Source organism: Nerophis lumbriciformis, linkage group LG28 (assembly GCF_033978685.3).
Source record: "Nerophis lumbriciformis linkage group LG28, RoL_Nlum_v2.1, whole genome shotgun sequence".
Classification (NCBI taxonomy): Eukaryota; Metazoa; Chordata; class Actinopteri; order Syngnathiformes; family Syngnathidae; genus Nerophis; species Nerophis lumbriciformis.
The window spans coordinates 27,874,404-27,890,566 of record NC_084575.2 but is presented as its reverse complement, the minus strand read 5'-3'; the positions used below and the strand labels follow the sequence as shown (position 1 = coordinate 27,890,566).

Here is a 16,163-nt window from a genome sequence, read left to right as displayed (position 1 = left end):
ATATATATATATATATATATATATATATATATATATATATATATACGTATATGACGACAATTATTTTGAAGGGCTGCGCAAAAAAATTGATTCACATCCGAATTGTGATTTTTAATACTGCGATTTTACAAAATCGATTTAATATGTTATTATGTTACTTCACCTCAAATATTCCACTTTGAACATTTTTAGGCTACAATGAGGTGGCGACTTGTCGAGGGTGTACCCGCATGTTAATATTTGATAAACAGGAAAAGGCCCCGCCACACTTACCTGACACCTGGAATGGGGTAATTTTGGGGATTAGTGTTGAACTACTAGGCTATGTGTTCACCCGGCTATGAACTATAGGTTATACTACAGGCTATAGGTGCCTAAGTTGTATAGATATCTAATGTATTCATACATTGTTTATGTAGGATATACGCATGTATATATAACCTAATCATATTGTTTCTTCAACTTCAAAATAGCTGACCGTTTTTTTTCCCCTTCTCTGGGGTTATATTCCCAGTTTTGAGTTGAGTTGAGTTGAGTTTGAGTTTATTTCGAACATGCAAGCATACAACATGATACATCACAATTTCCAGTTTCTCTTTTCAACATGTTCGAAAAGGAGTAGGAAGAAGCAGAGCTTATTTAATCCTACCCCTTTTCTTTTACATAACAGTTGCTAAAACTTTTGTTCACTTCCTGTTCTCAATTTATTCACAATATACTCCATAAGTAATCACAATAAAAATAAATAAATAAATAATAATTGGTGAAGTAAGTTATATTTCATATGATGAGATAAGTAAGATTATTTTGACAGTGAAAGAATGGATTAAATAAATAAGATCAGAATGTTTATCATGGTTCTTCTTCTTTGTACTTTGTAAACACTTTAAGTTTGAAGAGTTTCTTGAAGTGGATCATATTAGTACATTGTTTGATTGCTTTGCTTAATCCATTCCATAATTTAGTTCCACATACTGATATACTGAAGGTCTTAAGTGTTGTACGTGCGTACAAATGTTTTAAATTACATTTTTCTCTAAGATTATATTTCTCCTCTTTTTTTGAGAAGAATTGTTGTATATTCTTGGGTAGCAGGTTATAGTTTGCTTTGTGTATAATTTTAGCTGTTGGCAAATTCACTATGTCGTGGAATTTCAGTATCTTTGATTCAATAAATAAAGGATTTGTATGTTCTCTATATCCAACATTATGTATTATTCTAACTGATCTTTTTTGTAACACCGTTAATGAATGAAGTGTACTTTTGTAATTATTTCCCCATATTTCTACACAGTAACTCAGATATGGGAACACTAGTGAGCAGTAGAGAATATGAAGTGATTTTTTGTCTAGAACATGTTTTGCTTTATTCATTATTGGCATGTTTCTTGCTACTTTATGTTGTATATTTTTTACGTGAGATTTCCAGTTCAATATATCATCAATCAATATACCTAGAAATTTGGTTTCATTTACTCTTTTAATTTCTTTTCCGTCTATTTGTATTTGTGTTTGACTTTCTGTTCTACTGTTACCAAATAGCATTATTTTAGTCTTACTGAGATTCAACGATAGTCTGTTTTTGTCAAACCATCTTTTTAATTTGTTAATTTCTTCTGTTATTATTTGTATTAACATCTGTGTGTTCTATCCTGAACAAAACGCTGTTGTATCATCCGCAAATAACACTAACTTTAAATCCTTTGTAACTTTACAAATGTCATTTATATAGAAATTGAATAATTTAGGTCCTAGTATTGATCCCTGAGGTACACCACAGGATATATTTAGCGTTGTAGACGTGTGTTCGCCGAGCTTCATGTATTGTTTCCTGTTCGTTAGATAACTTCTTATCCAGTTTAAGACTAACCCTCTGATGCCATATCATTCTAGTTTTTTGATTAAAATATTGTGATTAATTGTGTCAAATGCTTTAGTTAGATCCATAAAAACTGCTGCCGCACATTTTTTTACTATCTATTGCATTGGTATTTTCTTCTGTAATTTCAATTAAAGCCATTGAAGTTTAAACATTAGCTCTATAACCATATTGGTTCTCTTCGAGTATTCTATTTTTTATTTATGAAACTCTCTAATCTGTTATTGAACAGTTTTTCAATGATTTTAGAAAATTGTGGAAGTAAAGAAACAGGTGTATAATTTGTCAATTGATGTTTGTCTCCAGTTTTGATCTCGGACGTCTGGTCTCTTATAGCATATAAGAATATTCTATTACTGTTAAGCAAACTATGAATAATAAAACACGCCAAAACATGTGTCTTTTATCATAGCTACACGTATGACAAAAAAACCGCGTGAAAATCAGTGGTATTCAGTGAGGTAAGATGAATTAAATGCGCTGACAGTTCATTGCTCCTGCCAAAGGAATTGCACTGGGTGGAGCGGATCACCACTCCAACATGGCGGCCCCGCGTCTCGTCAGCGCCAGTAGGCAGTAGCGCTCGATGCTTCGTCTACTTATAAGATGTCTATGGTAACAGCCAGGGCCGGCCCGTGGCATAGGCCGTAGAGGCAAATGCTAAGGGCGCCGTCCATCAGGGGGCGCCACGCCAGTGCCACAAATGTTGGAGAAAAAAAATAAAAATAAAATAAAAAAAAAAGTTGGTACTATTATTTCTAAATACAAAAAATAATCCCACGTTAATTAAAATGCAAAGTAAAGCCTATTTAATATAAATATTATTTGTTACAACATTACGCCCCTCCCTTCCCGTATCATGACTCTTTTTGGACGTCACCACATCAAAAAATCAACACAAGATGTCAAAACGGCCAAAACTGTCAGGTGCCCAGGGAAGAAAAAAGAGAAAAGAAGAGGAGTAGAAACGAGAAAAGACAGAGGTAGCAGGTAGGTAACGTTAGCCTACATGAAATTATTTGTCTGTTACAGAATGTGATAGTAACCTGGCTTTTTAGCATTAAGCTAATGTTACATGATTCGGCAATTGCTAATCAATAAATAGCTAGTTCTGTTTTAACGTCGGGTTAATATTGTGCAGGGGGCTAAATTGTTATGGAAAATAATAATGTAACGTTAGGTAATTACTGTACTCCCACCTTACATTCCTCAGGTATATAGATCTTTTAAGCAGGTGTTTTTTGTTTACATTGTTATTGCCTTCTGGTTAGCTAATGTTTGCCCTGCAGGTAATAGTCACTTTTCCAACCCTTTATATATTAGGTATAGTTGTAAGTAAAAAAAGAAATGTCAAAGTTAAAGCTATTCGGTTTCTTGTGAGTATATACACTTCACTGCCGATGTGGGGGGGGCGCCACCACCTAAAATCTTGCCTAGGGCGCCAGATTGGTTAGGGCCGGGCCTGGTAACAGCAGTCAAATGCCAGTTACGTTCGTGCAAGCTGTCACTGTTACCATGTTTTTTTTAGTTTTTTTTATAATATTTAATACAATTACAATGTAAAACCAAACACACCATATAAAACAAACAATATACATTAAAAAATACACGGTCACTGTCACCAAATATTGCTAATTAAGTGTAGATGTGGAAGTGCCCGTCCTCCGTTTCCGGAAGTTGCGTAACAAACATGGCGGACAATAAAGTAAACAGTGTTCCTGATGCTAACAGCTCGCCGAATACCGGCGATTCTTCAACAACCACCATTTCGACACAGTCACTGGAAGATGAAAAACAAGAAGATATTGTGCCTAAATACAGCCAGGACCTTAAAAGCGTCCTGGTTACCAGCGTTTTAAACCTGGAGAAACTCGATGTAGACTTATACAGGTAGCTAGCTGGGACACCATGATAACATAACCTGAATGTATTTGTTCAATAGACATATTTTTGAAGTATTTTATGTGTATAAGAAACATAGGAGAATGTTGCTCAAGGTAGTATGAATAATATTGTTTTACTATGTACTTAATATCTAGCCTCATTTGACACTGCAACATAGTGAAATGGCAGTAATTAAGGTGTCTTATTTCTCCCCAGAGGGACACATCACTGGGTACCCCGCACTCAGCGCTTGTTTGGGGGTCAAATAATTGGTCAAGCCCTTGTTGCTGCAGCCAAATCTGTCAGTGATCACCTGTATGCCCACTCTCTACACTGCTACTTTGTCAGAGCAGGTAAGCTACAGTGCACTGCGAGTTTCTTTTGTTGATTTAAAATACCCCATTGCCAGAATATCATTTGCGTGAATCTCAGTTTGCAAATTATTAGTATCTATTTGTGTTGTATTCTGACTTCCTACAAAGGCTGTTCATTCGCGTCCACCCAGGGACGAAGTGTTTTGACATTGTTATCACCAGGAAAGATGAGGTCACCTACCGAGGTTCCATTCTAGAGGCTAATCTTTCCTGTGATAAAATGGCAACAAAGGTGATAAAAAAGGTCAACCAACGAACAAGATTTCTCTACAGAATCTCCTCTCTGGTCAACAAAAGCACCATGAAGATTCTAGCGCAGGGGTCGGCAACCTTTACCACTCAAAGAGCCATTTTGACCCGTTTCACAAATTAAAGAAAACAATGGGAGCCACAAAACTCTTTTGAAATTTAAAATAAAATTAAAGCTGCAAGCAGCATTGGTCGGGCCCGCGTATTTGGCAGGTGCTAGTCCTAAATGTCCCAATACTTTTGTCAAGTTTTAGTCCCAAGTGTCCCAATACTTTTGTCCAGTGTAAGTGTCCCAATACTTTTGTCCAGTGGTAGTCCTAAATTTCCCAATACTGTTGTCTACTTTTAGTCGTAAGTGTCCCAATACTTTTGTCAAGTTGTAGTCCCAAGTGTCCCAATACTTTTGTCCAGTTTTCGGCTTAAGTGTCCCAATACTTTTGTCCAGTGATAGTCATAAGTGTCCCAATACTTTTGTCTAGTGTACCTACCTTGTCTGCATTTTGTGGGCACGCTGGTGCATCCTGCTTTTAAGCAGCCATCTTAAAAAAACAGCAGCGCAGCGGTTCTTTGAAGGGTCATAAAATCAAAACCGGAGCAGGTATCAAAACTCTTTCGCCAACTTTTAATCAGAAGGGTTCAATCTCTCTCCTGCGTTAGTTTGAAGCTGAAACAACAAACGCGCTCAGAGGAGATAATGTTTGAAGAAAGGTGACCGGTTTTTACAAAAATTTTGTTTTGAAGGGGGAATAGCAAACTTCCTGTTGATTTTTGCTGGGGGTTGTCAATTTATGAAATGCAGTTCTAAGTGAGACCTACATAGAGGTTTTTGTTTCATGTCTCTCCGACCTTCCCAGTGGGAGTTACAGGCAGTTTTGTCTTTTTTTTCTTCCGAGGAGCAGTTTTTTCTGCGTTTTATTCAAAAATTGCGGTAGAGCGCAATTTTGAGATTTGGGGTTAGGTTTTTTTATTAGATCGCAATTTTTGCCAGTCCTGATGTGTGCGTTCAGTTTGGTGAGTTTTGAAGCATGTTAAGGGGGTCAAATTACAGCTCAAAGAGGCAAAAGTGACTGTTTTTAGTACTTTTTTGTCTTGAAGGGGGAATTGCCAACTTCCTGTTGATTTTAGCCCGAGAATGTACTATTATAAAATCTAGGTCTGAGTCAGACCTACATAGAGGTTTTTGTTTCGTGTCTCTCCGACCTTCCCAGTGGGAGTTACAGGCAGTTTTGTCTTTTTTTTCTTCCGAGGAGCAGTTTTTTCTGCGTTTTATTCAAAAATTGCGGTAGAGCGCAATTTTGAGATTTGGGGTTAGGTTTTTTTATTAGATCGCAATTTTTGCCAGTCCTGATGTGTGCGTTCAGTTTGGTGAGTTTTGAAGCATGTTAAGGGGGTCAAATTACAGCTCAAAGAGGCAAAAGTGACTGTTTTTAGTACTTTTTTGTCTTGAAGGGGGAATTGCCAACTTCCTGTTGATTTTAGCCCGAGAATGTACTATTATAAAATCTAGGTCTGAGTCAGACCTACGTAGAGGTTTTTGTTTCGTGTCTCTCCGACCTTCCTAGTGGGAGTTACAGGCAGTCTAGTTTTTTTTTTTCCTAGGGGGCGCTAGAGCGCAATTTTGAGTTTTGTGGTTCGTTTTTTTTTTTTTAAAAGGCAATTTTTGCAGGTCCTGATGTGTGGGTCAAATATGGTGAGTTTTGAAGCATGTTAAGTGGGTCAAATTACAGTTTAATGTGGCGGCGGAAGAATAAAGAATAATAAAACCTTACAAATTCAATAGGTCCTTATGTCCCATTGCATAAGGACTCCCTTTGGGAGTCCTTATACAATGGGCCATGCGGGCCCTAATAACACTGCATATAAAGTTTTTTTTTGCTTTGTGCTATGTATAAACAAACTATTATGGGTTACATTTATGAAATCAATGAACGACTGCAGAGAAAATGAAATAAAATTTCTGCATGCAACAAAACGTTTTTAACTCTGAAAAAGACGTCGGGTTGAAGGTTAAGTAAAATATTTAATGTCTATTTAAGTCCTCCTTGTAGTAATGGAAAAAAAAAATCGCCAAACTTAAAATATCCACTGGCAGAGAACCAAAAATGCCGCCCTCTCTCTCTCTGCCGTCGTCCTTTTACTGGCGCCGTGCAGTCAGCTGCCAACCTGAATAATAAAATGTCTATTTCACTGAACAACGTAAACGTTTTTGTGTGTCTGTATGCGGAGTAAAACTATGGAACAAACTGGACTTACAACACAGGCAATGCCAAACTATTAATCGATTTAAACTATTATACAAACATGGGGTCTGGTTCAAATATAGAGATGAGGGTCTTTAATTTGACCTGCTGTTGTACTCTGTCTCAAAGTGTTAACATGTGCTCAATGTTTCCTTACCATTATTGCTATTTTGTCTATTACCATTGTTAGTATGTTCATTCTTCCTACAGTGTTGATACAAACTATTGTTACAGTGTAATAATTATTGTTACCTGTGGTAATGCCACCATGATACAACATTTGTGTTATAGTCTTTAAACAAAGTAAGAGTGAAACTCAATGTATTAATCACTGAATTGAGAACTGGGGGTGGGATTAAATAAGTTATTGTGGAAGTTTCCTTCCTCCGGGTTCCTCCGACCACCAATTACCGACATGACAGTTCAGTTCCATGTTCACAACACTGTTTTATTTTCTCAATAATGTCTTTCTGGTGCTTTTCAGCAATTGTCCTTCTCGGTCTGTCTCTCTCTTGCTCGTGCTCCAACTCCAACTCCCCTCTCCTCCCCGGCTGCTGCCTTTTAACAGAGCGACAGGTGATTAGATAAGTAGGCCCAGGTGGGCCATCTAGGCACCTGTCGCTGATCTCGAAGCCGGTCCTGGCACACCCCGCTTCGCTGCAGGTCTGCAGGCCACGCCCCCCCCTCCACAGTTATCTTCTTCCCACTCCCTTTCAGGCAAAACTGGACCATCATGCTTAGATACTGTACAATACCTTTTGCATTATATTAATTAGGGCCCGCATGGCCCATTGCATAAGGACTCCCTTTGGGAGTCCTTATGCAATGGGCCATAAGGACCTATTGAATTTGTAAGGTTTTATTATTATTATTATACCGGCCGCTGCAATTTGACCTACTTAACATGCTTCAAAACTCACCATATTTGACCCACACATCAGGACCTGCGAAAATTGTCTTTTAATAAAAAAAAACGAACCCCAAAACTCAAAATTGCGCTCTAGCGCCCCCTAGGGAAAAAAAAGACTAGACTGCCTGTAACTCCCACTAGGAAGGTCGGAGAGACATGAAACAAAATCCTTTATATAGGTCTGACTTAGACCTACATTTCATAATTGGACATCATTGGGCAGAAATCAACAGGAAGTTGGCAATTCCCCCTTCAAGACAAAAAAGTACTAAAAACAGTCACTTTTGCCTCTTTGAGCTGTAATTTGACCCCCTTAACATGCTTCAAAACTCACCAAACTGAACGCACACATCAGGACTAGCAGAAATTGCGATCTAATAAAAAAATCTAACCCCAAATCTCAAAAATGCGCTCTACCGCAATTTTTGAATAAAACACAGAAAAAACTGCTCCTCGGAAGAAAAAAATGACAAAACTAGCTGTAACTCCCATTGGGAAGGTCGGAGAGACATGAAACAAAAACCTCTATGTAGGTCTCACTTAGACCTACATTTCATAAATTGACAACCCCCAGCAAAAATCAACAGGAAGTTTGCTATTCCCCCTTCAAAACAACATTTTTGTAAAAACCGGTCACCTTTCTTCAAACATTATCTCCTCTGAGCGCGTTTGTTGTTTCGGCTTCAAACTAACACAGGAGAGAGATTGGACCCTTCTGATTAAAAGTTGGCGAAAGAGTTTTAATACCGACTCCGGTTTTGATTTTATGACCCTTCAAAGAACCGCTGCGCTGATGCTGCTGCGCAGCTGTTTTTTCAAGATGGCTGCTTAAAAGCAGGAAGCACCAGCATGCCCACACAATGCAGACAAGGTAGGTACACTAGACAAAAGTATTGGGACACTTCAGACTAAAAGTAGACAAAAGTATTGGGACACTTATGACTACCACTGGACAAAAGTATTGGGACACTTGGGACTAAAACTGGACAATAGCATTGGGACACTTAGGACTAGCACCTGCCAAATATGCGGGCCCGACCAATGCTGCTTGCAGCTTTAATTTATATTATTGCATGTTGTCAACCTTGTACTTTTTTTTATTTCATTGCCTTAAATAAATTAATAAATGAAAACAATTCCACACATCTGATATGTTTTATTTATTGTTCAAAAATATTTTAGGAGATCCTAAAGTTCCCGTGCTGTACCAGGTGGACCGCACGAGAGATGGTCGCAGTTTTACAGTGCGCTCGGTGAAAGCCATCCAGCATGGACAACCCATAATGATCTGCCAGGCGTCCTTCCAAATGCCACAGCCAAGCCCCCTGCAGCACCAGTTCACCATGCCGGTGGTTGTTCCTCCTGAAGAACTCCTTACTGTGGAGGAACTCATCCAGATTTATCTCAGGTAGACTATTAACAAAAAAAAAATCACTGTGTCTGTGTGAAATATGTGACAACCAAAATGCTACAAATGGTCCTAAGATGCAAAAAAAGAAGAACCTTTTTTTTTTTATTGTAAGCAATAAGTTGTATGATAAGTGAACTCTACTTACAGTAAACCCGACCTGGCTGAAAATGCAAGACAAGGCCTTAGCAAACTGCTGGCAAATGAAGTCCCCATTGACATCAAACCAGTCAACCCTTCACAGTTTTACAGACCTGCCGCAGCTGACCCTAAGAAATTATTTTGGGTGCGAGCACGTGGACACATTGGTAAAGTTCTCCTATTTGACGTAATGATAAAGATAGAACATATTTGAATTGGAATCTGAAATGTACTAAATGTTTTGTGTGTGTGTGCACAGGTGAAGGCAACATGAAGCTGCATTGTTGCGTTGCTGCTTATGTATCGGATTTTGCCTTACTGGGCATTGCAATTCTGCCTTATCCAAAGTACAGGGCCGAGTTCACGGCCTCCCTGGACCACGCCATGTGGTTCCACAACACATTCCGCAGCGATGAATGGTTGTTGTACGAGTGTGAGAGCCCATGGGCAGGTCAGCGTCTCTTTCACCTCTCCTTGATTACCATGCATTTCTTTTTGCAGCCTCGGAAGAGTTTTGTTTTGATTTTTTTAACCGCGCTAAACTATGGTTTATGAAAACAATTTTAACTAATTCACATTGCAGCGCACATAGAGTCCAGGGTTTGCGTGCCATGCCAATGGTGCATTTGAGGTCGGGCTGTCTTCAAATACTCAAAGATGCGATTCAAAGGAGTCTGAATCAAGTATCAACCTCGCAGTTGAATAATCTAATATTAAACTCTATTGGACCAAAAATACAACAACAACAAATGTGATGAAGCCGCAAAAAATTAGAAAAAGCTTTATAATGATGATGTAATAGCTATAATAGCCTACTGTCAAAATGACTATGTGTCTATCTGCAAATCTTTGTTGACAGAAGTGTTGAAATGTAATATTTATTCTACACATTTTACAACATTGGAAATCATTAATAAAACGGAGGCTTCTCAGAGGGTGAGATACATCCTGGAAATAACTGGCTTGGAACAACCAAAGGTATAAATGTGTGTGTCCAAGTTAAAGGAAAAGGCAGGCCAGCTTCTTCTAATTGGATTTATTACAATCTTTGCAAGCTAAGTAATGTTTGCTGTGGTCTGGAACAACATGGCACACAAGCATCTATCAGAAATGCGGCCAATATTACATACAATGTGTCATGAGACATGCAAATGTAAATTAAATACACAGAGGACATAAGTAAAGGAAATTAAATGAGCGCAAATATACCTACAAACGAGACAAAATGACGCAATATCTACATACAGTTAGCCTAAATAAGTGAAGTGAAGTGAATTATATTTATATAGCGCTTTTTCTCTAGTGACTCAAAGCGCTTTACATAGTGAAACCCAATATCTAAGTTACATTTAAACCAGTGTGGGTGGCACTGGGAGCAGGCGGGTAAAGTGTCTTGCCCAAGGACACAACGGCAGTGGCTAGGATGGCGGAAGCGGGTATCGAACCTGCAACCCTCAAGTTGCTGGAATGGCCGCTTTACTAACCGAGCGATACCGCCCCGCATGTTAGCATCGATTAACATGCCTGATTTGCACTCCACACAAATGAATAACATCAACAAACTCAACCTTTGTGCATTCACGCACAGCATAAAGCGTTTGGTGGACAAAATGAGACAAAGAAGGAGTGGCATAAAACATGTCTTTCTGTGGCAGAGTCGGAGAACGTTGCACATGTAAACAAACTACGGTGAGTTCAAGGACCGCCAAAATTAGTAGGACAAAAATACTTAACCCCGGTGCTTTGTAAAGTACTATGAATTTGTTGGTGGCATTTCAATGAGAGATTTTTTGTGGGCATTGCAGTCATTCCTAAAAAGACTGATTCCTCTACGTTTTGGTTGACGGGCAGCACGGCCGAGTTGTAGTTCCATGTCAGGCCTAATTGAATTGGTCTCCAAGCAGTAGCTCGCGAGTTCATTTTTAATAGCTCATTAAAGGGTAACATTATTTTTGCTTAAACTCTCAGTATTTGTGTAACTATGTTCAATTTAGACAATATACTTCTGTCGGACTGTCTGATTTTGGCGGTGCGCTCCCTGTATGATCAGTGCCAGAGCTTGGTCCGCATTGCCGGCAGTAAGTCGGACACGTTTCCAGTGAGGGTTGGACTCCGCCAAGGCTGCCCTTTGTCACCGATTCTGTTCATAACTTTTATGGACAGAATTTCTAGGCGCAGTCAAGGCGTTGAGGGGATCCGGTTTGGTGGCTGCAGGATTAGGTCTCTGCTTTTTGCAGATGATGTGGTCCTGATGGCTTCATCTAGCCAGGATCTTCAGCTCTCGCTGGATCGGTTCGCAGCCGAGTGTGAAGCGACTGGGATGAGAATCAGCACCTCCAAGTCCGAGTCCATGGTTCTCGCCCGGAAAAGGGTGGAGTGCCATCTCCGGGTTGGGGAGGAGATCTTGCCCCAAGTGGAGGAGTTCAAGTACCTAGGAGTCTTGTTCACGAGTGAGGGAAGAGTGGATCGTGAGATCGACAGGCGGATCGGTGCGGCATCTTCAATAATGCGGACACTGTATCGATCCGTTGTGGTGAAGAAGGAGCTGAGCCGGAAGGCAAAGCTCTCAATTTACCGGTCGATCTACGTTCCCATCCTCACCTATGGTCATGAGCTTTGGGTTATGACCGAAAGGACAAGATCAAGGGTACAAGCGGCCGAAATGAGTTTCCTCCGCCGGGTGGTGGGGCTCTCCCTTAGAGATAGGGTGAGAAGCTCTGTCATCCGGGGGGAGCTCAAAGTAAAGCCGCTGCTCCTCCACATGGAGAGGAGCCAGATGAGGTGGTTCGGGCATCTGGTCAGGATGCCACCCGATCGCCTCCCTCGGGAGGTGTTTAGGGCACGTCCGACCGGTAGGAGGCCGCGGGGAAGACCCAGGACACGTTGGGAAGACTATCTCTCCCGGCTGGCCTGGGAACGCCTCGGGATCCCCCCGGGAGGAGCTGGACGAAGTGGCTGGGGACAGGGAAGTCTGGGCTTCCCTGCTTAGGCTGCTGCCCCCGCGACCCGACCTCGGATAAGCGGAAGAAGATGGATGGATGGATGGATACTTCTATTGTTTTGACAAATTATCCCAAAATAGCACAAAGACCATGACTGCACCGTTTGAGTGGAGATCTGCTTCCTAGTTAAAGTACAATTTAAATGATCCCAGTCATATAAAGTAAACATGAAACCCATTATTTGTGTCAAAGTAGCTCTAATAGTGATTAAAACTGCATACTGAAAATACAAGATGCAAATGAACAAATGTTTATTTTTAAATGGAAAATGTGAACATTTTGTTAATGTTCTCGCAAACCAAGCATATTCCCTTTTATTTGGGATGAAATAAGGTTGTTGTTTTTTTTGTTTTTTTTGAAAAGACTAGATCGCTGCAATTTTCATTTTGTAAAAGCAGAAAAAATGTTGCCGAACCCAATTCGAAATTGTTCATAGGTGTAAAATGTGAGGTGACGTTAAAGTTGTGTTCGTGTTTTGTCCTACAGGGGGCAGTAGAGGACTGGTTCAAGGCCGTCTGTGGAGAAGAGACGGGGTTCTGGCTGCTTCTTGTTCACAGGAGGGGGTCTTGAGAGTCAAACCAGTGGCAGAGCCCAGCAAACTGTAGTTTTATAGGTTCTGTAATTTTATTTAAAAATATTTTATTGAATTATCTCATTACCGGAAATAAATCGTTGAAAAGGACACCTGATTTGTACTAAGTTTTCAGACCCTATAAAATACTTAAATGGCCGTCAAATGCTAAGATCTATTAGTGACATACTTGCCAACCCTCCCGGATTTTCCGGGAGACTCCCGAAATTCAGCGCCTCTCCCGAAAACCTCCCGGGACAAATTTTCTCCCGAAAAACTCCCGAAATTCAGGCGGAGCTGGAGGCCACGCCCCCTCCAGCTCCATGCGGACCTGAGTCCACTTTCCCACAATATAAAGAACGTCTACAGTAAAGCAGTCCGTCTGCCGTAAACAGCAATGTTGTGACACTCTTAAACAGGACAATACTGCCATCTAGTGCATTTGATGAAAACACTTTTGTGCGTGCCACACAGCAGTGCATAATCAGAGAGGGTGTTCAGCATGGTTAGAATGATAGTGACAGAGAATAGAACAAGGATGGACAATTCAACCCTTAACTCAACAATGAGTAGATGAGTGTTATGTGTGTGTGTATATGTGTAAATAAATGAACACTGAAATTCAAGTATTTCTTATATATATATATATATCCCCATCCATCCATTTTCTACCGCTTATTACCTTCGGGGTCGCAGGGATGTATATATATATACACCGGTATATATATATGAAATACTTGACTTGGTGAATTCTAGCTGTAAATATACTCCTCCCCTCTTAACCACGCCCCCGCCCCAACCACGCCCCCCACACCCACCTCCCGAAATTGGAGGTCTCAAGGTTGGCAAGTATGATTAGTGATCACATTAGATAATGCTCAGATCTTTTTATGACATGATTTGTACTTCAAATATGTTGGTACTGATCAGTGAATAGTAAGCCTACACTGTTAAAAGTGATGAGTCAGGACTATTGTTGTCAAGTTGACAGAGCAAATTGCCCATGACATCCAAGTTAGAAGAGTTATGACAACTTCAACTAGCAAAAAGCATGACAACTCATTAAAACCCCATATTAATAAAGTTCAGTTAACTTCAGAACATAAGTCAAGGTGGGCCTTTCAACTAACACGCTTGCACCAGCAATGTGACGTCACGCGCACTGTAGAACCTTGAAAATCTAATCAAATAAGATGCAACGTGGGCGGCATGGCTCAGTGGGTACAGGGAGTGTCCTTAAAAAAGTCCGGTTGTAAACTGGAGGGTTGCCGGTTCAATTCCAGCCAAGTCAAACTCACGTCAAGGTTCCCTGCTCCTGATTGCTTGTGGTTATTGCTTTGTGTGTACTGATTATATATATATATATATATATATATATATATACAGTCAAATCTGGGTTACTTGCTTATAGTGGCCGCAGGAAAAAGTAGTGATATATATACCTTGTTTATAGCAGCCATTCATTTTGCATCCCTAAACTAGACATGTCCGATAATGGCTTTTTTGCCGATATTCCGATATTGCCCAACTCTTAATTCATACTTGCCAACCCTCCCGGATTTTCCGGGAGACTCCCGAAATTCAGCACCTCTCCCGAAAACCTCCCGGAAGAAATTTTCTCCCGGAATTCAGCCGGAGCTGGAGGCCACGCCCCCTCCAGCTCCATGCGGACCTGAGTCCAGTGTGCGCACACAAGGAGACGAAGCAGAAGAACGAGACCATAGTCTAAGAGCGCAGGGGAGACACTTCTCCAGGGCCGATGTATGCTCGGGGCAACACCTTTCACCTTACCCGGCAGTGGGTCTCCACAGCGGACGACTTTAGGGTGAATGATGAGTCCAGCGATTAGTTGCAAATCTTGCTTTATTGATTGCTTGCACACAGCCAATCCAACACAAAACCAACTAGTCCCTCCCCGCACTCACGCTACCCCGCTCCCTCTCTTCTCTCGCCCACACACTCACGTCACATGCTGTCACCTATTAAAGGGCCACACACACACATACTCTACTCTCATAACACACAGTACAGTTAGTAGAACTGTGTTTTCATTACTGTGTATTTGATAGGTGCCATTGCCCCGGAATTGTATTGCATTGTATTTTCAAGTACAACAATGAGTAGATGAGTGTTATGTGTGTGTAAATGTGTAAATAAATGAACACTGAAATTAAAGTATTTTTTATTTATATATATATATATATATATATATATATATAATAAAATAAATATAGCTAGAATTCACTGAAAGTCAAGTATTTCATACATATATATATATATAGATATATATATATATATATATACACACACACACATATATATATAAATGAAATACTCCAGTTGGTGAATTCTAGCTGTAAATATACTCCTCCCCTCTTAACCACGCCCCGCCCCCCACCCCCCGAAATCGGAGGTCTCAAGGTTGGCAAGTATGTCTTAATTACCGATATCAACCGATACAATATATACAGTTGTGGAATTAACACATTATGCCTAATTTTGTTGTGATGACCCGCTGGATGCATTAAACAATGTAACAAGGTTTTCCAAAATAAATCAACTCACGTTATGGGGGAATTTTTTATTTTTTTTTTCCTTTAGTTTGCAACAGTTTCTCCAAACGAAGAAACAGCTTCTTTTTTCTATTTAGTCTTTTTAGGTGAAAACCCTTTAACGACAAAACACAAGATTAACATGCTGTAAAAAATATATATATATATTATAAATCAAATAATTTACAATTATTAATTAGGCTATCAAACTCTTAACCATTAAACGAGTGCAAGAAAATTGACTAATATTTTCCCTTTAAGTTAAAACCGATTTTAAATAAATTGTCTCAACATAAATTCACCAAGATACATATAAAATACATTTAACCCCAGAAACAACGATAAATGCAGCAGAAAACCCAATATGCAAATACATAAATACCTAACCCAATTAACCACCTGTGTTAATGTTTTCATTGCTGATGCATTTGATTTTTAAATGTGCCAGAAAATAACCCGGTTTGTACACTGTTGTGATTCAATGTCCAGTAGTGCGTAAATGTTTATAGTATATCTCCAGCAATGGTATTTTGAGAGGTAATCATTAAAGTCAAAGAACTACTCACCCCCAAATCCTCCACACGACATCTCCGCTCCGGACAGGATAACCTCCTCCAACCTCAGAGGACAAAGCTACGAACAATGGGAGACCGGGCTTTCTGCTCCGCCGCTCCCAGTCTGTGGAACGCTCTCCCTGACCACCTGAGGGCACCACAGACTGTGGATGCTTTTAAAAAAAGGCTTAAAAACCCTTTTTGGAAAGGCCTTTTTTTTACTTGAGTAGGTCTATGCTGCTATTGTTGACTGTCATGCGGTCCCGATTACTTCTGTGTCGCGCTTACCGGTAATGATAACATTAACCCGCTTCCTCTTCGCCTTTTAATGGTGATTTGCAACCATTTCAATTAGCCCCTCCCCTTTGGCTGCACACTCACCAGAATCATGTTTAAGTG

The 16,163-nt window shown here is 40.0% G+C and overlaps 1 protein-coding gene across 1 annotated transcript; it reads left to right on the top strand.

The window, feature by feature from the left end:
- Window positions 1-3,565: 3,565 nt before the first annotated feature.
- On the top strand, window positions 3,566-12,837 carry acot8 (acyl-CoA thioesterase 8). The gene is made up of 6 exons (XM_061923480.2): window positions 3,566-3,769; window positions 3,980-4,116; window positions 8,719-8,944; window positions 9,095-9,252; window positions 9,345-9,536; window positions 12,574-12,837. The coding sequence occupies exons 1-6, from the start codon at window positions 3,570-3,572 to the stop codon at window positions 12,690-12,692; spliced, it is 1,032 nt and encodes a 343-aa protein (XP_061779464.1). The 5' UTR covers window positions 3,566-3,569; the 3' UTR covers window positions 12,693-12,837.
- The last annotated feature ends 3,326 nt before the right edge of the window (window positions 12,838-16,163 follow it).